At 44.9% G+C, this 27,105-nt stretch overlaps 1 protein-coding gene across 1 annotated transcript in view; it reads left to right on the forward strand.

Annotated features, from left to right (window-relative positions):
- The window catches only part of DENND6A (DENN domain containing 6A), a 61,467-nt gene extending 34,383 nt beyond the window's left edge, over nucleotides 1-27,084 (forward strand). Inside the window, exons 12-20 of the mRNA XM_063426877.1 lie at nucleotides 861-955; nucleotides 1,376-1,441; nucleotides 1,520-1,584; nucleotides 3,823-3,912; nucleotides 4,922-4,975; nucleotides 5,553-5,662; nucleotides 7,712-7,814; nucleotides 9,647-9,721; nucleotides 25,607-27,084. Of these exons, the coding sequence (XP_063282947.1) occupies nucleotides 861-955; nucleotides 1,376-1,441; nucleotides 1,520-1,584; nucleotides 3,823-3,912; nucleotides 4,922-4,975; nucleotides 5,553-5,662; nucleotides 7,712-7,814; nucleotides 9,647-9,721; nucleotides 25,607-25,738 (790 nt within the window). The 3' untranslated portion in view covers nucleotides 25,739-27,084. The remainder of the gene's footprint in view (nucleotides 1-860; nucleotides 956-1,375; nucleotides 1,442-1,519; nucleotides 1,585-3,822; nucleotides 3,913-4,921; nucleotides 4,976-5,552; nucleotides 5,663-7,711; nucleotides 7,815-9,646; nucleotides 9,722-25,606) is intronic.
- Nucleotides 27,085-27,105: the final 21 nt, after the last annotated feature.

Consider the following 27,105-nt stretch of genomic DNA (forward strand, 5'->3'; position numbering starts at 1 on the left):
AGCATCGCAAGATCACGGATCAAAGGTGAGAATTGTGGGAAAATGTATCTGACCACCGGAAATGAAGCACACTTTGCTTCTCTGCTGGTCAGGCATAGGAAACCTCCTTAACCCCTTAAGGACACACGACATGTGTGACATGTCATGATTCCCTTATATTCACCAAGTTTGGTCCTTAAGGGGTTAAGAGGTACCTTGTCTTAAGTTTTAAAGAAAACTAGAGCAGACAGGAAGAAATGAAGACAGATCCTGACAGAGGGAGAGAAGAGGAATCGATTAAAGAAAGGTAAGTTCGGCATGACAGTGCCGCTTTAAATGTTTTATGTTGGTGGGATTCAAATATGTGTGTTGTATAACGCATTTATAATGCTTGGCCTTAGAAATTATGTATTTTTGCTTTCCATGTTAAATTCCATTTATTCTGCTTGCATTTTTTAAAATTCTTTATTTTTCGTTGTGCAGGTAGTTACAAGATATTAACATTTACCATAACAGTGTTTCAGAAGAGTAATAGAGGTTAAACGGAGGCATGAATATTTGCACATTTTTATATTTACGTGTGTATATCAAGCTTGGCAAAACATTATTAATGTCAAGATTAAATGAAGTAAGATAAGTGACGCTTAACAATGCTAAATTAAGTGTTTCAATGTAATTTTAAAACAGTGGTTTGTCTTGCAATGTGTCTATAGTCTATAGTTTGGCCTGTGTATACTATCTATACATATTGTGCTGCGAGGTATTAAAAGACAAAAAACTGCTGTATGATCTAAACTCAAGTTTAACTGCATTGTCTGAGCTTAACTGGTCGTTGAACCCTGCTTGTATTCATTTTGATCTTTATTATACTTCTTTTTTAGGCCATCTGTCATCTTTGGAGTTACAAATCCATTTTTTGCTAAAACCTTGCAGCATTGGCCCCACATTATCCGTATTGGGGATGTCAAGCTTGCAGGTAAATTTTGTATTTGTGTTTACTGGCAAAGGTTGAATTTTGTTGGCCTCATAGGTGGTGAGCCCATATACCATAATCTGCAAAACATCATATATATTTTATTAAAGGAAGTAGTTGTGGTGTTTTTGTTTTTGTTTTTTTAAATGCTGATATATAGACTTATACTCTGCTCTAATCTCTGAACAAGTGCTTTTGGCTAACCCAGATTTGAACGGGTAAATGCAGTAGATCACTTGCATGTTAACTGTTCCACAATAGAGCACCATGAGAGCCATGGCTTTGACTGATTTGACACAGATAAGGGTGATTTTGCTCCGTCTGTTTGCACCATAACCACTACAATAAGCTGTAGATATGTTTTTACAGAGCACTATCTAAGCCCACAGTTCTAAAATCTTGTTTGTTTTCTTACAAACATAGGAGATGTTCCAAAACAAGTAAAGGTTAAGAAGTTGAAAAATCTTAAAACCTTGGATTCAAAGCCAGGTAATTGATTTACTTTCAAGCAGTAATTTTAACATCATTCATGAAGGTTTATGTTAAGATATTTGTATTTTTTTCCAGGTGTTTACAGCTCTTACAAACCGTACCTGAACAGAGATGATGAGATTATCAAACAGCTGCAGAAGGTATTTTGATCCAATTCATTTCATTAATACATATCATTCAATACGTAACATCCCTGCCAGAAGTGTTAAAACGCCAAGTTATGTAAGGGACATTCTATGCACCATATCTCATTGAGGTAAAGTGTTCTGGCTAATCCAATGTTTTATTATTGAAATATCCCCTTCAATCTACTGAAGGCCAGTGGTAAATCTTTTTTTAGTCAGGTAAAATGGCATTTACCAGTGTAATTAGTGACACTAGCATTGAAAAAGGAGATGGCATAAGGGAATGGTATTTATTAGAAATAGTAAACAACTTTTGCATGAAAATTAGAGACCCTTAATATCCCTATTAAAAAGGCAGCTTCTATTATTCTCCGTCAAGAACATAGACCACAAGTGACTGATTTGAACCATGTCGCTACTTTTACTGGCTTCTTAAAGGAAAACTATAGTGCCAGGAAAACTAAACTGTTATCCTGTCACAATAACTCCCAGTAGTGCCCACCTCCCTCCCCCCCGCTGTGCAGAAAGGGTTAAAAGAACCCTGTTTTGTCACTTGCGTGGATTCAGCATCAATGTCGGCGCTGACTCATGTCTCCCTTTGTTTCTCCCCTGCTGATGTCAGCTGGCGGGGGAGACCTAATGCGCATGCGCAGCAATAGTCACGCTCGCATTAGGATTTCCTCATAGGAAAGCATGATTCGATGCTTTATTATGCCATACTTTCCAATACTACAAGTAATATAGTGAATCTCACAGATCTTTTTAAAAGAAACAAAATCTTTTTTTCTTGCTTGTGCTATTGCTTTAAATAAATGAAACACACTAATAAAACCAACTGAATAAGTGCAATGTAATCATTAGCAGCATCCATGTAATCATGTGCTGTCACTTCCACAGATATAACATATTGTTCACTGACTTTCATCATTGAGACTAATGCACCAGTGAATCGGTCAAAAAGGTATCCAGAATAATCAGTGGTGTAATCTACAGAGTATTAACCATTTTACATGAAGTGAGATTCCTTTTTACCAGAGTTGTCACAAGGGGAATGGGTAGAGTAGGCATTAACAGCAGTGCAAGGGTTATTTGAGACAAACACAACATAGATTTATGGGAGGGATTTGCACGGGGCCATATGGTCCATTAATATACAAAGCAATTCTTGCTTCATGTTGCAGGGAACAGCTGCCGTTTATAAAACAATGTTGGGATAAAAAGGGAAATCTTGAGAATGGATTTGTCAGAGCTATTAAAACCAGTTCAAGTCATTAACGGAAGTTACAACATATTGACTTTTGTGTATATTTAGATTGGATACATTTCATTGTCTCTAAATTAGTGTCAAATTTATTTCAAGATTGAAATGCTACATTCATATCTATTTCTAGAGGGTGAATAACTGCAGTAAGCATTGATGGAACCTCTGTCTGTCAGCATCGGTCAAAGTTCTGCCATGCGTGCTACATGTTTGTTCAACACAGAGAATACAGTCTGCAGCCAAGAACACAATGTAAATCTCTGTGCGACAGATTCCCCAGGGACAGGCACACATCATCTGTGCAAATCTGTAGGGAGAGAGATTCAGCAATTCTACAATATGGGGTTTACTTACTAAACTCTGAAATGTGGACCGCTGTAAGACGGATTTACAGACTTATAGACCAAAGTAGCAGAAATGATAAAATTCTCTTATACTTTGAGTGACCCTATCTGCACCCAGACCACTTCATCTCTCTGTCCCCTAATTCCTGCAATCTAAAACATTGCAGTTTCATATGTTTATATTGCAGTGTTAGGACTGCCTCTAGTGGCTGTTTACCAGACAGCCACTGGAGGCGCTTCCTGCTGTTTCATGGAGTTTAACTGTGAATTAGTGCTGGATGTCTTCACGCTTTGCATGAGGACATCCAGTGTTTTAAAATCCCCCTAGGAAAGCATTGATTCAATTCATTCATGTGGGAAAGGCCTAATGGTTTTCCCTCTGCTCTGTTATTGAAGGAGATGGAGCCAGTGCCAAGGGACCTCTGTGCTGGAGTAAGGGGGTGTTTTAAAGGGTATCTAACACTTTAATTGCCATGAGGGGTTGGGAGAAGGACACTATAGTGTTAGGGATACAGCTTTGTGTTCCTAACACTATATTGTTCTTTTAAGAAACTAAGTTCATTACAAAAAAGTGCTAAAGTAAAGTATGGAGCTTGATCACTTTTTAGATTTACAGGGATTTAAAGAGTGTTTTTAAATGTTTTTCAGGGTGTTCAACAGAAGCGTCCATTGGAGGCCCAGAATGCTATTCTACGAAGGCACTTTCTAGAGCTTACCCAGAGCTTTATCATTCCTCTAGTACGTGGGTACATGCACTAGTGTTTAATTAGGGATTTTGGCTTGTATGTGCTCTAATGTATTGTTTAAAGGAACACTTTGCAGGAATACAAATCTGTATTTATAACACTATAGGAGCCCGCTGTGTCCTCCACCCCCGGCAGTGTGAAGGGTTAAATAAAACAACACTTTTTTTCACTAGCCTGATTTCAGTGCCAAAGCCAATGATTTTTTTAGACGCTTGATGTCCTCATTCAAAGGAAGTGCCTCGAATGGCTGTTTTTTGGGGGGGTTTTTTGTGTCCTATGATAAGATACATTTGTACAGTGACTAGCTGGTGTTTAAACTATTTGTGAACCAAATTGTTTGCTGAATAATTGTGAATAATGTTTTAGGCATAAAGTTAACTTACTAATCGTTTTAACCCTATGCTGTAGGTGATATTGCAGAAGACCTGTTTTATATGCACTAAACTCAGCATTTTTACAATTTAAGTTCTAATGGTGAGACGGAGGCTAAAATAGCCAAATTGTGACTATGGCTGGGTTACAGAATTTTTCCAGATTCACTTTTTAGCCTCCGTTTTTCCATTTTTATTGAATTCACTAAAATTCTGAGTTTAAGTGAATAACCCTGCAAGGATCTGTAGCAGGTTTTAATCCATAGCATGTAAGTTAACACATTTGTTAAATTAATCCTCCATCTACTAACACATACAGAGCTATTTACTAAACTGAGAATTGTTAGGGATTCAGAGTGAGTTTCTGATTTTAAATCAAAGTATCCAAACTCAACGCATAGCTAACTTTGGCTAGATTTGGCCTTAAAATTTACATTCAAAATTGAATTCCTGACAATTTAAATTTTATTAAATAACATTGTATGAGTTAGTAGTTGGAGAATTAGTTTGTGCATTGGATAAAATATTAATCCCAGTGGTCTTCCCATTGATAACCACAATGTTGTAGCTCATCCCGTTAGATCACATATTGCATAGTCTGATCTGTGCCATTGTTTTCCCTATGGACAGGAACGCTATGTGGCAGGGCTCATGCCGCTTCTAAAAAGCATATCTGCTTGGAAGGTGAGTGAGTGTGTGTGAATAACGAATTGCCTGGTTTTGTGTACAATCTAGTGGTTCTTTTTTTTTTACCACTTCTGTTTCCAGTCTGCCTAAAGGCAATTCTGTGCAAAAATTGCGTGTTATCAGCTTGCACTGTGCGCTGTTGAAAGACGTTTTTAGCTTCAGAGCGCTGGGAGCCCTCCTCCCTCTCCCCCCCCGTCCGGTTGGTCCTTAATTGGCATGTTTTTTTGTTTTGTTTTTATATACATAGTATTTCCTCCTTTTGACGTCCATTGCCCACCCGCTCTTCCACTCCGGCTCAGAGCCAGTGAGAATGGTCTAATCACATGCTTCTCTATGAAGCATTTGATTGGACCACAGAGAGGTCCAATCAAATGGACCTCTCCCATGGAGAACAGGGAGGAGAGCTTCGCTTGGTGCTAGATTTCAGGTAAGCCATTGCTTTTACAGGGTTTTTATTTTTGTTTAAGTGGTCACTAAGTAAATAATGCCCATTAAGGCATTATTAATTTAAAAAAAAATGTTTAGTCTCGAAGGGCTGGAGTCGCCATTTTAACACTGTATGTTTGTCCTTCAGAGTCCTCCACAGCTTAAACCCTTCAGCCAGGAGGAGTTCATGAAAACCCTTGAGAAAACAGGACCTCAATTAACCTCGCGCTTAAAAGGGGACTGGATCGGACTTTACAAGTATTTATTTTTCCATTTCCTACACTATTCTACTTATTTGTGTCTTGCATATGTTTGGTTATTTAAACTTAGAGATTTGCAGACTTTTAAAGTTTTGACTGAGCTGTTTTAGGGCATTAATCTACAGTGTTTACATGGTTTCTGCAATAATCATTCAATGCACAGGCTTTGTTGTTTTAAAGAGCAGTTGTATTAATTCACTATTTTAGCTGCTCTTTGTCATGCAAGAAAAGCTTGTCCCACCATACCCCACGAGCCATCTGTGAATAAGGGGGGGGGGGGGGGGGGGGCGCGCAACCTTTTCTTGGATCTCCTCATTGCCATTAAACAGATCTATTAATCAATTGGAGCTCAGATGTTGGCCTTTCAGAGTGACCATTGCAGTGTGGCAGATTTTTAGACAAAGAAATGACTGGATATTAGGAGTTAAACATGTAGACTCTCCTAGTTTACTTTTTTCCTAATCTCAATTTTGTGCATTGTGTATAGTAGATACAAAAGCAATGAAAGTTCATTAGGCACTGCCATTTTATAAGTCAGAGTAGTAAATTTGTTGTAGCTTTGTAAGAATCTTTTTGCTCATTGTTTTAAATATGTTACATTAAATTGTGGCAGTCTTTTTGAAGTATGCAATCTAGGTCGATGCTGTCTGAAAACTCATGTTAGTCGGCTGCTAAGGACTTATTCACATAACTAAGTTTATTGATGAGCAAATTGCAAAATATAGGCCAAGATACACCCTTTGGCAAAATAGCTATGTTTAAGAACATTTTCAAATCTATTTTGTCAGATCAAAATCAGCTTGGAATAAATATATCCTCAAAACCATGCAGGAAAATATAAAATCAAAAGCCTTTAAATTATTCACTGGGCTGGGACTGTACACCAGAGGCCAAGGCACAACCACAGTAGTTACTGCAAATTTTCGGGTGGATCATTTTTCTTGGCTATATGAGACATTTTTGATCAGTTTTTTGATCTTGTGTTAGCCCAAGTTCATATCATTAGTATGAATCTTTATTTTACATTGTTACATTTTGGCCTGATTGAAAGGTTTGCATGTAATGCTCTGGGGGAAGAGGGGCTATTTATAATGTACCATATTGCAGTGTTAATTTTGTCAAGTAACCATTTTAGTCAAATTTTAATTGACAAATTTTTTTTAGATTTAGTCGACTAAAACAATTCAGATGACTAAAATACGACTAAAATTAAAATGGCTTTTTAGTCAACACTAAAACTAAATTGAAATTTGCTGCCAAAATTAACACTGCCATTATGTCAATGCACATTTGGTTATACCGATGCTCCTTACTTACCGATTTGCTTCCGTTCTTACGACCCGGTCATAGAACGAATTAGTCGGTAACTGCGGCGCATGCCCACCAGTGCATAGATTAGATGGATTCCCTGCTCTGGTGCGCTTGTCTATGTTCAGGGAAATGGTCTGTGTTCAGGGACATTTCCCCGAACATAGACATACGCACCAGAGCAGGGAATCCCTCTAATTGGGAAAATTCCCCGAACATAGACCAGTTCTCTAACATGGGGAATCCCTTGAATCCACACGTTAGAGAGCTGGTCGTAAGTGCGACCCATCTTAAAACAGGTAGGTCGCAAAGCGAGGACCACCTGTATAAAGGAACCTTTTAAAGAAAAAGTGGTCCAATTAATGCTGCACTCATTTATAAGAAACAAATCTATCCCACTACACCAGTTATGGCAAAATAGAAAAGTAAATTACTATTTAGCTATTTTGATGCAGATTTTGTGTAAAAATACGTGCAAAATTGCACTATTGTTTAGATTTTTTTTTTTGATGTGCTGTTCTTTTTCCATCCTAGATTTGGCATTATGCGTTATTCACCATTAGAAAAGTTGTAAGCTTGAAAATAGCCATAAATTCTTCCCCTGTATAAGGCTTATTTAGAGATCTGTATACTTACCATAGATCTGCAAAGATAAGTATAGAACTAGATAATGCTTTGTGATAGAGATGGCACAATTATTTATAAATCAATTGCTTGTTTTTATTTTCCCCTCTTATAGACATTTTCTGCGTTCACCCAACTTTGAAGGTTGGTTTAGGCTACGTCGGAAAGAGATGACCCAGAAACTCGAGGCACTTCATTTAGAAGCACTTTGTAATGAGGTAATAGTAAACCATGCTTGTTTACAATAATTGGGGATCTCTCTTTTGGCAAGTATTCACCTCAAGGTATTTATTTTCATTCTGTATTGCCAACATATTACACATTTAAAATGCTTAACAAAAAAACATTACACATTTAATCTTGCATTCAGCATCCCATTAGGCACACGAGTTTAGTCCCCAATTAGTTTCTCAGAATTGATTCTCAATGAACTTGAGTCCAAACATGCTGGGATTTTGCCAGCTAAGCGCAGGCTATGATGTTACCTAGTACCATCTGCCAGCAGCCCTTAGTTGTGAGTAAACCTCTTTCTTTTGCATTTGCTGTCAATGAAAATCGCACAGTACAAAATTTCCTTGTGTGTTTAGTGTTGGACAATATTCATTTATTGGGCAAGAATATATGACTGGTCCCATGTTCTGCCTCCAAAATTGCCATCTGGCAGTCCCACCCAGAAAAAGAAAACATTTTGGAAACGGCAGTTTGGGAGAATTAGACTCTGTGCTTTGCAGATGGAGTGGCAGGATATAAATTGCGACATTTCACATTATCTGCTTCAAACCGCATAACGAGAAAAGGATAGTTGTTGGCGCTTCAAATTATGGTAGTATATAATTAGTGGGTGTAATAAATGTAGTATTCCGCTACCTCCTTAAAAACATAAATTCAAATACTGAAAAGAATTAAATCCACAGTGAGCACACAATATATACTCATATGTAGGTATACAGGAAGAAGGGTATCATCTGTAAAATAAAAAAAAAGAACAAAGACACATAGTGCTTTCTGTATGTAAACAGTAGATATACAATCAATGCAAGTGGAATCAAACTCACAAGTTGGAAGCCGGATCAGGATTTGACTACAGAGCCTGACACAGCTCCCATCTTGTGAGTTTGATTTCACTTGTACTGATTGCACACAGAAAGCACTATGTGTTTTTTTTTTTGTTTTTTTTTTACAGATGATACCATTCTTCCTCTATACCTTCCTGAGTTGAATAATTTGGATTTAATTGTACAGATAAATGTTCCAAAATGTATGTGTTTGTGCAGCTGAAATATATTTTGTTTTACTTTTCTCGTCTGTTAGATTGACTCTCATCTCATTCACTATAAAATCATTTTACTTTTAAACTTGGTTAGTTGATCATTTACATTTTCTCCTGACATTTAAAAAGGACACTGAACTGCCCAATAAAAAAAATAAATTAAAAAAAAATCTCTGTTTAGTAGATATACCCATATGAAAACATTTATTTATGCATTTTTTTAATGGGTGGGAGTATATCTTAACACATCTTGCAGAAGCTGCAGATCTCTTGTCCGCACCCTTTACAAGCTCTTCCCTTCTAGCCCACCTAGTCTTTCTGTGACTGTTTAATCATAGACTTTCAATGCAGCTCAATGAGAAGTCTGCAAGGCAGGTGCTGAGCAACTGATGCTTCTTGAGTTTAGCTCCACTGACCTAATCTGCTCTTTTGTAAAATGGAAAAAGAGGATAAACTCTTCACACATAAAGCACTTCAACAAGTTAAAGTTCTTTAGGTGTTTGGAGTATTTCTGTGGTGGTTGCAAGGGTGTCCATCGTCTTTTTCTGACTAACTCCTTATTTAATATTTGTGGAGGTGTTCTGAGGTGGAAGTTTATTTAGCAACACTTTACCTTTATAATACACATTACAAACAGTGTATTCTAAAAGTAAAGTGTTGCTATACAAACTTCCACCTCAGAACACCTCCACAAGAAGTCAACTAACCTCTTTTTATGTACAGGTTTGATTCATGTAAAATTATTTGGAAGTGACTAAAAATGCCTTATGTTTTCTCTAGGACTTATTGATCTGGGTGCAGAAACATTCAGAGGTTGAAGCAGTAGATTTGGTTTTAAAGCTAAAAAGTAAATTGGTACGTATAAATACAAATTAAGACCCACCTTTTGAGATATTTTCAATTCATCTCCTTTCTTATATAATTTCAGACTTATAATTGTGGGTCACACACCGTAGACTAGCTTTTAACATAATGACCACAGAGCGAGAATGCAGGGAGGTTTCTAAGATAAATGCCTGATCCAAATGAACACAACATTTCCCCACTTCCTACCAAACGAGCATGTGAAGCAGAATTCTGCACTCAACTTTCCCATGCAGATTTGAACTTTGTTTTGCAAAAAGATTTTTTTTTTTTTTTTTTGACAATCTGAATGTTTATTTGGATTTTATCAAGACATTATAACATAACAAACAAATAAGCAGTTATAAGGGAAAGTGCGTAAACATACAGAGTGGGAGTTGTATATCGAAATAGGTGAACAAAGCGGGTTGGGTGTTCACCTCTACATTGAGGGAACAGGAGATTCAACCAGGAATTTTCAGCCCCGTCTTGTAAAGGGGGGGCTCAGCTTAGTCTCCCAGAGTCAGGTGGGAAATATAGGGCCTTTTACAGCTTAGGGGGTCTTGCTTATAACACAGATATTGCCTGATAGGTCTCATATGCCACCCAACTCAGCTGTATTACAAAATTTCAAACTAAAGCCCAGGTGTATGTTAGCTTGGTTGACTAATCACTTAGATCAATGTTGGAACTGTCACCCTACTTAGACCCTAATTGGTGATGCCCTGAACAGGCGCAACTGCGCAACTATATTGTCCCTAGTCGGTGTCTGTCTGTCCCCCTATGGGGGGGGGGGAGGGAAGGAGTGGGAAACAGGTCGGGGGCAAGTCTGAGTGGTCAAGGGTCCCTTGTCCGGGCTTGTCAACGTCAATTAGGCGTCCGGTGGTGTAGGTAAGCACCTCGGTCCATACTACTCAAGAGAAGGCGGGTAGATTCGTCGTCTATATACAGTATGTTACATCCGTAACCATAGCTAGGTCAGAGGGCCATACAGTGGGGGGACTGTTGCTTAGGCAAGGTAGTATAGGGCAGATGGGGAAGGATTACAGGGGGGGGGAGAGAGGGTCGGCAGCAGCAGGGAGGGAACCAGGGGGAGGGTCCGCCCGCGACCCCCCGGCCCATAGCCCAACAACCCGAGTCCACCCACACTCCCGTTTATTCGGTCCCACGTCTCCGGGAACCCGCCGGCACACGAGCCATGTATTCGATCCAGGGGGCCCAAAGCCGGGCGCACTTCTCCGCCGTCCCCTGTAGGTCAGCTGTGAGGCTCTCCATACTGTATATTTCTTCAACTGCTTCCATCCAGTTAGCCATGGTGGGGGTTGTTGTGGATTTCCAGCGGGCGGGGATGAGGCTCTTGGCCGCGTTTAGGAAGTGTCGCGTGAGAGATCTCTTGTAGGCTCCTAGGGGCATCGTTGAGTGGTGGAGTAGCATCGGTAGGGGTTGTAGTGGTATGTCGGAGTCAAGGATCTCGCGTAGCTTCCCGTGTACTTGTCGCCAGAATGTCTCGATAGGCGGGCATGACCACCAGATGTGTAGGTCCGTGCCTTCGTCCGCTCCACATCTCCAGCACCTAGCCGATGGTAGCAACCCCATCTGGTAAAGCTTATTGGGGGTCCGATACCAGTTCGTCATAAGCTTGTAATTGGTTTCTTGAAGTTTCGCACTGGTCGAACCTTGATGGGCGAGGACGTGTATTTTTTCCCATTCCATTTCAGTGAGGGTAGTTCCCGTGGCTTGTTCCCATTTAGTTTGGTATCTCGCAGGGGGGAGCCTGGTTGCTTGTAGTATCATAGAATACAGCGTGGAGATACCTCGCGGAAGGTGTCGATTCTCCGTACAGAGAGTCTCAAAGCCCGTCTTTTTCCTGGATAGTAGTTGCTTTCCCTGGAGGGAGCTATGGTAGTGTTGGATCTGATGGTATCGGAAACGGGCTAGCCCCGTTGGAGGTGTTAAGGAGGTTAGCGTCTCGAAAGGTTTCAAGTGTGTGTCTGCACACCAGTCTCCAAGCCCTGGGGCGTTCGGGTTGCCTAGGCCTGTGATGTCCCCTGGGGCCAAACCTCCGGCAATCTCTGGATTGTAGATCACTGGGGTCAGCGGATTGGGGTTGGTGGTGAGGTCGAGCTTGTAACGTAGAGTCGCCCAGATCTGCAGTGTAGCTCCAATGAGTGGGTGAGACCTGATTTCATTAGTCTGTGCGGGTTTTGGCAACCAGGTAATCCAGGGCAGGCGCTCTTTGGAAGCAGCTCGCTCTAGACTAACCCATTGTTTATCTGAGTCCTGCACGTGCCATTCTATCACCCTGAGGAGGTGAGCTGCCTGGTAGTATGTTTGGATCGAGGGAAGTGCCACTCCACCCTGGCGTTTTGGTCTAATCAGGTGCGTGTGTCGGAGTCTGGCTACTCCTGAAGCCCAGACGAAGCGATTGATGACCGTGGACATCTCGTTGAAGAAGGTTTTGGGGATTTTGATGGGGATCGTCTGAAACAAGTACAGGAGGCGCGGTAGGAGGTTCATCTTCACCGCGTTTATCCTCCCGAACCATGAAATACAGGATCCCCCCCATCTTTTCATGTCCGCGGCCAGTGTCCGTAGGAGGGGAAGGAAGTTTTCCGTGAACATCTTTGCTAGGTCGCTCATCAACCAGATGCCGAGGTATTTAATGCGTTGCGTGCACCAACGAAATGAGAAGTTTGCCTTTAGATGGGTTGTTAGGCCGGGGGGGAGCCCCAAGGGCAGAGCCTCGGATTTCTCCGTATTCAGGCGTAAGTTGGAGAGTGCTCCATACGTTCGAAAGGACCGTAGTAGATTGGGGAGCGAGACTATCGGGTTGCCGATAAAGAAGAGTAAGTCATCCGCATAAGCGGCCACTTTGTGTTCCGATTTGGCTACCTGTATTCCCGTAATACCCCCATCCTGTCTGACCGCCGCCAGAAAGGGCTCTAGCGTGAGGGCAAACAGGAGGGGGGACAGGGGGCACCCTTGTCGCGTGCCGTTGCTGATGGGGAAAGCGGGGGATAGTGCTCCGTTAATCCGCAGGCGGGCCTTCGGTGTCGTATATAGGGCTGCTATCCAAGTTCTGATGTTGGGGCCGAAACCCATAGCCTGGAGGGTTTCTTCCATGAATTGCCAGTCGACTCTGTCAAAAGCCTTCTCGGCGTCGGTGGAGAGCAGGAGGCCCCCTCGGGAGGTGGTTTTAGCGGAATGGATGATATTGAGGGCTCTGGTCGTATTATCTTTCGCCTCACGTCCTGGGATGAAGCCTGTTTGGTCCGGGTGCACCAGTTCTGGTGCAACCTCCCCTACTCGTCGGGCCAGGATCTTCGTAAAAAGCTTAAGGTCCGCATTAAGGAGGGAGATAGGTCGATAGCTGGCGCAGGATGTAGGGTCCTTACCCTCTTTGGGGACCACCGCTACTGTGGCCATCAATGTATCCTCTGGGAACCTCCCACCATCCAGCAACGAATTAAGGCCTGTCAGTAGTTCGGGCATGAGCAACTCTTCGAATGTCCGCAGATATCTCACCGGGAAGCCGTCGGGACCCGGCGCCTTGTTCGCTTTTGCTGCCTTAAGGGCTCCTTTGAGCTCCTCTAGGGTGATGGGGGCGTCCAGGTCCTCGGCTTGGGTCCGCGTGAGTCTCTGGGTGAGATGTTGTTCCAGGTATTCCCGAATGTCGGCACGTCTCCGAAGTTTCGCCTCTGCTCCTTCCTCCTTCGGTAGGTTGTATAGTTTCGCATAGAACTCTCCAAATTCTTCCATGATGGCTTGTGGCCTCCGTTCTGGGGGCGAATTAGCCTTTTGCAGGAGAGTAATGCGGGTCTGTCTCCTTTTCTTGCGGAGCATGTGAGCCAAAAGGCGACCGCATTTGTTCGAGTTCTCATAGAAGAATCTCCGGGATTTGCGGAGTGTGTGTGTCAGGTTCCTGGACAGGAGGGAGCGTAGGTTCCTCCTCGCCTCTAGCAGGGGGCGGAGGTTGTCTTCGGTCGGATCAGCTCTGTGTGCCAGTTCCAGCTGCGCTGTTTGTTTGTGTAGGTCCTTCAGTGCGTGATTTTGGTCCCGTTTGCGTCTTGTGCAGGTCCTAATAAAGTGGCCTCGGAGGACACATTTGTGGGCTTCCCATCGAACTTGTGGGGAGGTGTCCGTGGCCGGGTTCTCTAGGAAGTAGCGTCGGATGACCTCTCTCGTGTCTGTGCACACAACTGAATCTCCAAGCACCTGTTCATTTAGTCTCCATTGTCTGTCACTTGGTTTAAATAAGGGAGAGCGCAGCGTGGCTAGTACCGGGGCATGGTCTGACCAGACGGTCGTCTGGATGTCGCAGGTCAGAAGGAGGTGTAGGTATTCCTGAGCAATCAGGATATAGTCCAGGCGGCTGTGACCGTGGTGGACCTGCGAGTAAAACGAGTAGTCTCTGTCTTCCGGGTGGAGCACTCTCCAAGCGTCAGCCAGACCCGAATCACGCAGGGCCTTCCCTACTGTCCGGACACAGAGACCGGAGTGCGAGCTACACCCTCTAGAGGTGTCGAGACGTGGGTCTAATGGGACATTAGTGTCCCCAGCTACTATGAGTAGTCCCTCTCGGAACCTGTCTAGGAGTTGGAGGGTCCTTGATAAAAATCGGTGTTGTCCCGAGTTCGGGGCGTATATCGTGGCCAGTGTATATTTCTTATCGGCAATTGTGCCTTTTAGGAATAAGTAGCGCCCGTTCGGATCTATTTTCGTATCCAGGCAGCAAAACGGGATGTGTTGGGAGATTAGAATTGCCACACCTGCCCTCTTAGCTGACTGGTGGTTTGCGAAATACCCAGTTGGGAACCTCGAGTCCCTCAGGGGGGGGGGAGCAGCACCTTTAAAGTGGGTCTCCTGGAGGAACGCTATGGAGGCCCGAGCCGTCCACAGGGACCGGAGCAAATGAGACCTCCTTTCCGGGGTGTTAAGGCCCCTCACATTGTTGGTCCAGAGGCGCAGAGGGGCCGGGCCGAAACCCCCACCAGGGCTCCCCGCCATAGCCGACAAGGGGGGGGGGGGGGGGTGGGTTCGGAGAGTGGGAGGGAGGGAGGAGTGCAGTCAGGGGGGGGGGGGAAGGGTAGGGCAACTTTCAGGGGGGGGGTGTGGGTGGTCAGTGAGGTAGGGAGAGAGGTCAGGAAGTAGCGGTTTTACCGCTATCAAAAGTGAATGGACTTGACTGTGTGGAAGGCGTCCGGCAGGTCTGAGTCCCCAAGCCCTTTAAGTGACTCAGTCGCCCGCGGTCCTCCCGTCTGTAACCCGCAGTCTGTCCTCGGGGTCGTGAACAGAAACCGTACAGGTATACTCAATGCATTCAGTGTAAATGTGGTACAGTGTGATAACAAAAAAAGAGAAATTTAGTGTGTCGTATATTACAACGTCCGGCCCTCGGCCGGTCTGATTTGAGCAAAACTATGGTTAAGGTCTAGGTACTTCTCTGGGTTCGGTTAATATTTTACAGTGCAGGGGGCTTAAATCAAGGACTGATCAACGGACTGATCTTCAAACCCCAACCCCCCGGGCTGCGAGGCACACCATATGTTACTGGGCCTATTGCTATTATTTACACACATTCAATTCCCCTACCCATGCCACCCCAAAAGCAACTTTCAAGTTGGGTCGTTTTAGCCAGTTCACCCGAGTCCCATCCGGGTGGTATTGTCCGGAAACCGGTCCCCCACCCAAATCCCAGGGAGGGGCTGACGCTTGGTAAATACGCTAACCCAAAGTTATCAATATGGGGGGGGGGGGGGGGGGGGTGAGGTGGTGAGCGTAGTTACTGGATAGCGTCCCAAGTGCATGGCGATGTCGACCAGCGCGGGGGGGGGGGGGGGGGGGGCAGCAGCAGAGTCACCTTAGGCCAGTGTCCGAGGTTCAGGCCCCCCTCCCAACCTATCCACTACTGCCCACTTGTCAGGGTACCTGAAGTCTCTACCTCCGAGAGAGGTAGAGACTTAGACGTTCATCCGTCCGGACGCCATGTTTCCTCTGTTCCTCGCGGTCGACCCGGTCACACAAACGCCGGCCGCGAGGGAGTCTCTTCCTTTTGTAGCATGGTGCCCGGAGGCCGACGTCATCACGCCAATCCGGAACGACCTGTCACTCAGTCCGAGACAGACTAATCAGGTTTCGTCGGAGGCGTGTCTATCCTCTCTAGCCAGGGTATTTAAACATACTTCGCCCTGTTGCTCATTGCCCTGTCGTGGTTCTAGCCTGTCTAGTCACACAGTGCTCTGGTGTTTCTCAGTTATCCTTTTGGTTTCGACCCGGCTTGTTTCCTTACTCTGTTTACCTCCGTTATCCTTGACCCGGCTTGTTCCTCGCTTACCTGTCTTCTCGTTCCCTCGACCTCGGCTTGTCTCTGACCATTCTCTATACTCTCTGTACGTTAGCCCGGCCATTCTAAGGACCGGTATACGTACCCTGTACCTGTTTGTACTTTGCGTGTTGGATCCCTGTCCCGATCCTGACATTACGACAGGGCCAATGGATCCTGCAGGTACAAACAGTCAGGTTGGTTCCTCTGATTCCAGGTTTGACGCCATGGAACACAGAATGGACCAAATGGCCTTAGCACTACAGGCATTGTTGTCTCGTGCTAATAATCCTCCAGAGGAGACGCGTCCTACTCCTATTTCCTCTGTAGGTTCAGGCCTAGAGGTAGCTACTGTAGGTGCCTCTTCCCGTGTTACTCCACCTGTACGTTATGGTGGGTCACCTGAGAAGTGTCGTGGTTTTTTAAACCAGATCAGCATTCACTTTGAATTGCAACCTCGCTCCTATCCTACCGATAGGGCAAAGGTTGGGTTTATTATCACCTTACTCATTGAGAAAGCTCTGAGATGGGCTAACCCATTATGGGAGAACGATAACCCGTTGGTATACAATTATACTGCCTTTGTAGCTGCTTTTAGAAGAACTTTTGACCCCCCTGGTAGAAAGGTCAATGCAGCCAGATTACTGTTGCGCCTGAGACAGGAGAACCGAACATTAGTGGATTATGCACTAGAGTTCAGGTCTCTGGCGTCAGAAGTTAAGTGGAATGAACAGGCTTATATGGATGTATTCTTGAACGGGTTATCAGATGTTATCCTTGACGAAATTGCTACTAGGGAGCTACCAGAGAATTTAGAGGACTTAATTTCGTTCATTTCTCGTATTGATGAACGTATAAGAGAAAGACAGAACACTCGAGAGAGGAACCTAAGACCTGCCTTTAAATTAGCACCTGCATTTCTAAGTCCTGAGTCCAATACCTCACTAATTCCTGAACCTATGCAGATAGGCAATACTCATCTCTCAGAAGAGGAGAGACTGTACAGGAGAAGGGAGGGATTGTGTATGTATTGTGGAGTCAGAGGTCATTTACGCCTGAATTGTCCTGTTCGCTCGGGAAACGCCCGCACCTAAGTTTCTCTAGAGGACAGGCCTTGGGTGTTTCTATTTTGTCCTCTACGCATAATTACAAAAATCACAGGCTTTTACTACCAGTTTCTTTAACATGGAAGAAGGAAGTACTTAAGACCGTGGCATTGATAGATTCCGGCGCTGCTGAGAATTTTATCGATCAAGCCTTTGCCACTAAGCACACTATTCCTTCCCAGTTAAGAGAGACCCCCTTGGCCGTTGAGGCCATTGATGGTAGACCACTACTCGAGCCTGTTATTACTCGTGAGACTATATCCATGAGCCTGTCTGTTGGTATCTTACACGAGGAGAGTATATCTCTTATGCTTATTTCGTCCCCTTCCGTTCCCATAGTCCTGGGGTATCCATGGTTAAAGAGACATAACCCTACTATCGATTGGGAGTTAGGGGAGATACTCTCGTGGGGTCAGGGTTGTCAGGAGAGGTGTTTACGGAAGGTATCCCCTTTGGCTGTAATTTACACACCTGACACTACTACCCAGCCTAAAGAGAGACAGATACCTCCTTTGTACATGGACTTAAAGGCAGTATTCGATAAAAAGAACGCTGATACTCTACCTCCACACAGGTCCTTTGATTGTAAAATTAACCTATTACCTGGTACCATGCCTCCTAGGGGCAATGTATACCCTCTATCCACTAAAGAGAATGCTGTTTTAGAGGAGTATATTCAGGAGAATTTAGACAAGGGATTTATCAGGAGATCCTCATCTCCTGCCGGGGCTGGGTTCTTTTTTGTTAAGAAGAAGGATGGGTCACTCAGACCTTGTATCGATTATCGAGGGTTGAATAAAATAACCATCAGGAATGCCTATCCTATCCCCTTGATTACAGAACTCTTTGATCGGTTAAAGGGCTCTAAGATTTTCACCAAGTTGGACCTCAGAGGGGCGTACAACTTGGTGAGAATTCAGCAAGGCCATGAGTGGAAGACAGCGTTTAATACCCGCTATGGTCATTATGAGTATACGGTCATGCCTTTTGGTCTCTGTAACGCACCTGCAGTTTTCCAAGATTTGATTAACGAAGTTCTTAGGGAATTTCAACATGAGTGTGTTATTGTCTACCTGGATGACATACTCATACACTCTAAAGAGATTGAGACCCACCATCGACAAGTCAGACAGGTATTACACAAACTTTTACAACATGGTTTGTACTGTAAACTTGAGAAATGCAGTTTTGACCAGACCCAGATAGACTTTCTTGGATACGTGATTTCTGGGGAGGGCTTTAAGATGGATCCTGACAAACTCCAGTCTATTTTAGATTGGCCATTGCCTCAGGGACTCAAAGCTATTCAGAGATTTATTGGCTTCTCTAATTATTATAGACGCTTCATTAAGGGCTACTCGTCTATTATTGCGCCCATCACCAATATGACCAAACAAGGGGCGGATACTAAGACATGGTCTACTGATGCTCTAGCTGCTTTCAAGAGTCTCAAAGAACTTTTTGCTTCTGCTCCAATACTAGTCCATCCGGATACGACCTTACCGTTCCTGCTCGAGGTCGATGCCTCTGAGACAGGAGTAGGGGCGGTTCTGTCACAAAGATTGGGGGTAGATAAACCATTGCACCCATGTGGTTTTTTTTCTAAGAAACTTTCGGGTCCTGAGAGCAGATATGACATCGGTGACAGAGAACTCTTAGCAGTCATTAAAGCCTTAAAGGAATGGAGACATTTATTAGAGGGAACCTTACACCCTATTACTATCCTGACGGACCACAAGAACTTGTCCTACATTGGGGAGGCTAAGCGCCTGTCCTCTAGGCAGGCTCGTTGGTCCTTATTCCTGACTCACTTCAACTATGTGCTGACTTATAGACCTGGTTCAAAAAATTCTAAAGCCGATGCCTTATCTCGCCAGTATGAACCTTCTACTGTACCTGAGCCGGTCCTTTCCTCTATAGTTCCGAAATGCAATATTGTTGCTAATACGAATCTCAGGATTCATTCTCCGTTACTGGCCGAGATCGTTAAGCTACAACATTTAGCACCTAGACAGACTCCTGTGGGTCGACATTTCGTTCCTCCTGCTCTTCAACTGGAACTGTTGCAGTGTTTCCATAACAGCAAGATGGCGGGACATCCTGGTATTCGCAAGACTTTTGCGTTGATCTCTAAGGATTTCTGGTGGCCTGCTTTACGTAGGGATACTAAAGATTTCATCGCTGCATGTGAGGTTTGTACTAAGACCAAACAACCTCATACGCTTCCTTGTGGATTCCTGCACCCCTTAGAAGTTCCAGAGAAGCCGTGGTCCTGCTTGGCCATGGACTTTATTGTCGATCTACCTATCTCTAAAAAACAGACTGTTATCCTCACCGTGGTTGACAGATTCACTAAGATGGCACACTTCATTCCTCTGCCTAAACTTCCATCTTCTCCCGAATTGGCCGAGATATTCGCTAGGGAGATTTTTCGCCTACATGGGATACCCTCTCAAATTGTGTCTGACAGAGGTTCCCAATTTATTTCCCGTTTTTGGAGGTCCTTCTGTTCGCAACTTGGTATCAAATTGAACTTTTCTTCTGCCTATCACCCTCAGTCTAATGGAGCTGCTGAACGTACCAACCAGAAAATTGAACAATATTTGCGATGTTTTGTTTCCGAACACCAGGATGATTGGGTCGGTTTGATTCCTTGGGCAGAGTTTGCACACAACAATCTCGTTTGCGATTCTACTCATTCAAGCCCCTTCTTCATGAATTATGGCTTTCACCCGTCTATTCTTCCTTCGGCTTCTCCTTCCCAGGGGGTGCCGTCGGTTGATGTTCATGTTGCTAATTTGAGGAAGTTGTGGGATCAAACTCGGCAAATCCTTACGCACAATTCTATGCTGGTTAAGAAACATGCTGATAAACGTAGAAGGGCGGCTCCGCTCTTTGTTCCGGGTGATAGGGTATGGTTGAGCACGAGGAACATCCGTTTAAAGGTGCCCTCCATGAAGTTCGCTCCCCGTTATATTGGACCTTACAGGGTGTTGTCTCGTATCAATCCAGTTGCGTATCGTCTAGCTCTTCCTGATACCTTACGCATCCCTAACTCGTTTCATGTGTCGTTGCTGAAACCTCTTATTTGTAACAGGTTCTCCTCCACAACAGCCCCTCCTTGTCCTGTTCAGGTGGAGGGTCAGGAGGAGTATGAGGTTAACTCTATTATTGATTCTCGTATCTCCCGGGGGAAAGTACAATATCTGGTCGATTGGAAGGGATACGGTCCTGAGGAGAGGAGTTGGGTACCTCAGGAGGATGTTCATGCTCCTCGTCTCCGCAGGGCGTATCACTCTCGCTTTCCATCTCGTCCCGGTTCTTTCCGCCCGGTGGGCGTATCTGAGGGGGGGGGTACTGTCAGGGTACCTGAAGTCTCTACCTCCGAGAGAGGTAGAGACTTAGACGTTCATCCGTCCGGACGCCATGTTTCCTCTGTTCCTCGCGGTCGACCCGGTCACACAAACGCCGGCCGCGAGGGAGTCTCTTCCTTTTGTAGCATGGTGCCCGGAGGCCGACGTCATCACGCCAATCCGGAACGACCTGTCACTCAGTCCGAGACAGACTAATCAGGTTTCGTCGGAGGCGTGTCTATCCTCTCTAGCCAGGGTATTTAAACATACTTCGCCCTGTTGCTCATTGCCCTGTCGTGGTTCTAGCCTGTCTAGTCACACAGTGCTCTGGTGTTTCTCAGTTATCCTTTTGGTTTCGACCCGGCTTGTTTCCTTACTCTGTTTACCTCCGTTATCCTTGACCCGGCTTGTTCCTCGCTTACCTGTCTTCTCGTTCCCTCGACCTCGGCTTGTCTCTGACCATTCTCTATACTCTCTGTACGTTAGCCCGGCCATTCTAAGGACCGGTATACGTACCCTGTACCTGTTTGTACTTTGCGTGTTGGATCCCTGTCCCGATCCTGACACCACTATGGTCAACCTCGATGCCCATCCCAGGTACCTCAGTTGTAGATCTCTTCTGGGTCACTCTTCAGATCCCGTCGGGCCTCCAATCATCCGAGCCGGGGGGTCTCGCTCTCTCCTCGCGTCTGGCGGTGGGCTGCCCGTACCTCGTCTCCGGTTGGGTGCCAATGGTGTCTCTAGAAGCCAGTTACGGGTGCGTATGAAGGGGATGTGTAACGCACGTAGAGTGGGGGCCACGTCGTCCGGCCATCTGATGTGTAGCCAGGTATTGCCCTGTCGAATCTGTAGGCTGAACGGGAAGCCCCAGCGGTAGGGCACATTTTTCTCCCGTAGTATGGCAGTTATGGGCCGTAGTGCTCTCCTAGCGTCTAAGGTCAGGCTGGAGAGGTCCTGGAACAGCGCCACGTTTGCGCCCTGGAACGATATGGAGTCTGAGCCCCTGGTGGCAGCCATAAGTGCGTCTTTCAGGCTATAGGCGTGTAGGCAGCATAGCACATCTCTGGGTTTCCCATCTTGCCTCGTGGGGCCCAGGGCTCTGTGGATCCTGTCGAATTGGATGGTCTCTGGGCAGTTGCGGCCTAGGATCTGCCTAAACAGGGCCTGTACCGTCTCAGACAGCGGGGTTGAGTCTGGTTCAGGTAGGCCTCGGATGCGGATGTTCTGGCGGCGGCTCCGGTTCTCTAAGTCCTCTACCTGCCGCCTTAGAGTGAGTAAGAGGTTGCCTTGTCTTGTGGCGGCAACCTCAGCAGACCTGTGTTGGGACCGGCTCGCCTCCGCTTCAGTCTCAAGGGCCTCAACTCTCACCTCTACCGCCGTCAGCTCGGTGCGCATGGAGGCGATCTCTTCTCGCATTGCTGCGCGAAACTCTTTCAGCATCCCGGTAGAGTCTGCTTTAGTGAGCATGCTGGACGAGATCCGTGAGAGTTCTTGCCGGATCAGTGTCAGCGCATCCGCCTGTTCCCCGTCTTCGGAGGGGGCTCCCGCGCTTTCTGCATCAGGGGAAGCCGACGCCATCTTTGTAGTAGGCCCGGCGGAGCGAGAGTCCGACGGTGTGGACACAAAATCGTCTAAGGTACCTCTACTGTTCCTCGGGGAACCGGTGTGGGGGGTACCCAGGAGCAGGTGCCTCTTTGTACGGACCATTTAGGGGTCTTTTGCAGGCTTTGGTAGCTGTAAGTATTGGCCGAGGGCACGGAGCTCGGAGACTACACGTCTGCTCTCATGCACGGTCCGGCCACGCCCCCGCAAAAAGATTTTTAACAAAAAATGCCTATCATCCTATCAAGCAAAAATCTTTCTACAAAGGAATCACTAGATTATACAGAACATCTGCCCTTTTACACTCCCTCTTCCCCACAGTCAGTGATAAATGCTGGAGATGTAAGGTAGAGGTTGGCACCACTGAATATATATGGTGGAGCTGCCCCTGTATACGACTGTTTTGGGACCAGGTTATACAGTCCATGCAGTAGATCTCGAAAATGTCCCATAGACTATCTCATTCACAGACCTTGCTGGGGTGGCCAAATTCCTTCACAGATGGACATAAAAAAATATTTTGGGCGAAGCTAATGCCCTAATTGCTGCCTATTGGAGACAGCCCCAGATACCCACATTAGAACATGGGTCTCCAGAATAGAGTTGACTAGATACATGGAGGAAAAACCACAAGTATGCACAAACATCGGCCATATGTCCTTCAGCCGAGTTAAATTCCCTGAATACTAGGGTCCTATATGTACTCTGTGATGAATGGTCCATAGAAGAATTAGCCTTTTCTTCTACCACTTCCCTTTAGCCCACAGGACCCTGTTTCCCACATTCACCCATACAGCTTTTCAATATCACGTGATCTTAATTGAGCTTTAGTGACCAAGCTGTCCCTACTGGTCGTATTTTTTATGTTTCGTTCTACACCTTTGCTATTTAAGTCCTTTTGTAATGAGCTATTGCTTCACTCATGTTGGCACTTAGTCCCACTCGATGCACATTGTTTATCTACATGCAATGTTTGTCTAATTGTTTCTGTACTGAGATGTCTATCTTTTGCTGCTGTGATTGCACTAATGATGACTACTGCGAACATGTAATGAATCTTTGCCTTATAAAGTTCTTTTAATAAAAATAAAGTAAGTCTGGGCTGGATTTAAAGGTGAGGGCTGGCATATTGTAAGCTTTTTTTATTTTATGTACATCACACTACCTATTTAAGTGTATGGCCACATGAGAGGGTTACAAATATACGTTTTACTTACCTTGTATCCTGCGGCTGTTTCCTTTTAACCCGCAAGGATCCTTACCTTGTATCCTGCAGCTGTCCCGCCTCCTGGACTGATATAATCAATCTTCATGACGTCAACAAAACTGCTTTCCATTGAGAATTATTGGGAGATTAGTGTGCACGTGTTGCAAATATTATGCTGTGCCAATCAAATGCTCACTGTGAAAGCATTTGATTGAATAACAAAGACTGGCTCCATTATTCCAGAAGAGTTTTACGTGACTGTTAGGAAGACACACTAGAGGTGTGTTAACCCCACAGTGAAAACATTGCAGATTCTACATTGCAGGGTTGAAATAACAATGGGGGGGGGGTGGGGCCTGAGCTTCATGGAGGCTGGATGTGCCTCGTGTGAGCTCCGTGCTCAATACACTTACCGAGCCAGCAAAACGTGTCCCAGCCAGCCAAAAAAACCTACACAAACACCGGAACTTTAAGCAGACAAACCCCAGAAGCCAGCTGAAGTGCCCCGAGCTTGCAGCCCGTGGATACACGAAGTGACCATCGGGAGTGAGGCCTAGCAGTATCGCCGGACGGGTGAGACGGCCGATCCCCTGATCCGTGCGACCTAGTGCCCTCCCAAGGGAGCTACACAGCCCTGTTCCCCCCCCCCCTCTGGACCGGTGGGGGAGATCCCGGTCCACCCCAGCTTGTATCTAGCATCAAGAGAAGGCCATCTCGCAGCCTTAACTAATCGAGACACTGCCCTAGCAGCCACACGCAAGATGGCGGCCCGACTTACCCTGCAAGACAACCATTCCCAGCATCCTGAGCCTGAACCACTGAGCCCAGCACAGATCACTCACAGGAGGCTGGAGGAAATTTTTAGCCGCTTCTGGGCCAAGCTGGAGGCACGCCAATCAGCGGCTGAGAGCATCATGAGAGCACAACGCCCCAGACTCACCCCGCAGAAGCGGTGGAGCGTGCCTGACACGAACAGACCGACCTCTAAGAGCCTCTCGGACTCTCCGGAGGCCGCAACCAATGGCCGTCCCATACGCCTTCCTGGGCCGAAGACCACCCGGAGCAAAGCTCCGAGACACCGACCACACCGCCAAAGGCTTAGCCGCTGCAGGCGGCGGCAGAACACCCAAGCTCCTTTCGGCGCCCGAAGAAGGGAAGACCCGGCCTCATTGAGACACCGAGTCAGTGGAACGCAGGTGCAGGCCTTCACAACGACCTGGGGCTGGCTGATGGCCATCAAACACAGGCACCCCGCTGCCACCCTCTGGACTCACCTGGATGAGGGAGTCACCTTACCTAGCAAGGGCATCAGCTGATCGTGGACTCTCGGCCCTAAGGGCACTATACGGTTAGACCAGCAGAGATCAAACCGTCCACCCGAGCATGTCACCTACTGTATGGACTTAACTGTTCTAGCATAGCTAAATTAGCCTCACTCAGCCTTACCCGTTTGTTAACCTGAATCATATCAAGCGTGTTAAAATATTGCATATGGCTAAGTTTAAACATGTTACTTTAAGAGACCTACAGAAATACTCTCCCAAAACCATGTTGTTTTTTTTAAACCTCATATGTCCAGGCTGCTTTAACGTTTCTTATAGCCACCCATGATATAGTCCGAGCCTCACGTAACTGCTCCTTATCTAACAGGCTTTTTCAGCGATAGTACCTGACATACTGAGTTGGCATGATATGTTCTTTTTGCGGGCAGTGTCCCGGCCTCCTAGATTATCATATATGCCAACTCTATACTTTATTTCTATGACCAACTTAGAAGTCAGCCTGTGTAGCGTGGTCTTGCACTCTCCAGTGTCTCTATCAACCGACTACTCAGTATAGGCATAAGCATTATCACACTTTAGACCATTTTGTTATATATTGTTTAGCCATGAACACCAGACCTGACTATGAAGCCTATCTTTATTACTTTTGTTTCTCAACCAAGCTTGTATCATTCTGTTTACATGACTGTTTCACAAAAAAAACAAAAAACATGGCAATCTTTCTTTGAGGTGCATTGCACACCATCTTGATATTATCAACTTATGTTACCCCACAATGCCTCCTCTTTCTCTTTTGTACCCCATAAATCATATGCCATAATAAAAGAAAGATTTACAACACAAAAAAAGAAATAACAATGGGGGACCGACAATATCAGGAGAGTGTCATTGGCGTTGGGTCAGGCAGGGCAAAATGGCTAGTTTTTGGCAGCTCCCTCTCCCCCTCTCTTTGTATCCTGTGCACACTGCTAGCCAATATGTCTTGTTTTTATGACCATTGGATTAATACTATTTTGTTTATTAGGTGCAGGCAGAGAGAGAGCATCTCCCAGTAAAAGCAGACACTTTGGAAAAGCTCCAGGACCATGTAGATACGATCATTCAGGAGCTTCCCGAGGATCTGCGGGGGATATTACTCAAAACTAACACATCATGAATGACGACTGGGCAAACTTCATGAAGACACAAGCATTAACAATGAACTAATCATGCTCAAAGCACAACCACTGTTCGCCGAGGAGAAGTCAACTGCCCTTGGCTAAGCAATTTGTTTCTGGCCTTCTAAATAGAGAAGTGATCACACGAAGGTTCTTGTGGCTGCTTGCATATCTCTCCTGTATGAGCAAGAGAAACACAGACTAAAAAAACAAGCAGTTACAGGATACATCTGTTATCAACTTCATCTTGTTACAATATGAAGACATTATATCTAACCTCAAAAGGAAGAGGCAATATATGATAATGTTGCCTGTATGTAGAGAAAGGGGTCTCTTTAGACCCTGCCCCTAAATATATGATGTGTTAAGTAGCTTAACAATAGTTTAATAACAGAGGAGGACATTTTGGATTCTCTTTTAGTGGTTGCATGCAAAAAAGAACAAACCTTTTATCCTTGTTTAATACGGGCATTACATGCTAATGGATGCAAAACACCCATCCCCCAGAGCTTGCGCTCTGTCGGTTGTAACTTCATTTAACAATCATGTTCAAAAGCATACAAAGGACATCCAATTGTGGTTTGAAGAATACTACTTAGTGCCTTTTATTCTACACACGGATCTTTTCTGATATTTCTTAATTTGAACAGTTGGATGTAAAGGCAGGAGTACTTTGTTACTCGATATTGGATGAGAACACAATTCTATTCCTTAAGATGCATACCAGCAGAAATAATGAAACTTAATAGATTGTCCATTAAGGACTTCTGCACGTTCTGTAAATCCCCTCTTAATTGTGCAAAATATTTATTTTAATGTATTTAACATGTGCAGTCTCTATTCTCCCGTTGTCCATATTCCAAGTAAATGGCATAGTTCAGCTTTTTGAATGAAATGCATTTCTCACCTTTCTGGCATTTGAAAGTTTAATTTACATGGATTCTGCCAGGCTGGTTCATCCATCCATGGATATATGCACAGACACTTACAAAAGGTGCATACATCATCAAATTATTACAAAAAGATTACGTGACTTTACTACTGTCCGATGAATACTGAACCCAACTGCATGTACTGAATTATGGCCACTGGAAATTAATATAAATTGTATTGATTATGTAAATGTCATATTTTTTTTATGATAGCCGTTTGGTTTCCTTTTGTTTGCCAGAAAGATTTGAAATGCATGGAGTTAAAATATGTTGTGCCCCCAACTGTGGCACTAAATGAATTGTTTTTCCTGTTGCTCTTATGTATATACATAACTCTAATTCTAGTTTTCTGCTGCACAATTCTAAAATCTTCAATTTAAAAAAAAAGAAGACACTCTGTGCACTTACACACCTTTAACCCCTTAAGGACCAAA

The sequence above is a fragment of the Pelobates fuscus genome, chromosome 7, assembly GCF_036172605.1.
Source record: "Pelobates fuscus isolate aPelFus1 chromosome 7, aPelFus1.pri, whole genome shotgun sequence".
Taxonomy (NCBI): Eukaryota; Metazoa; Chordata; class Amphibia; order Anura; family Pelobatidae; genus Pelobates; species Pelobates fuscus.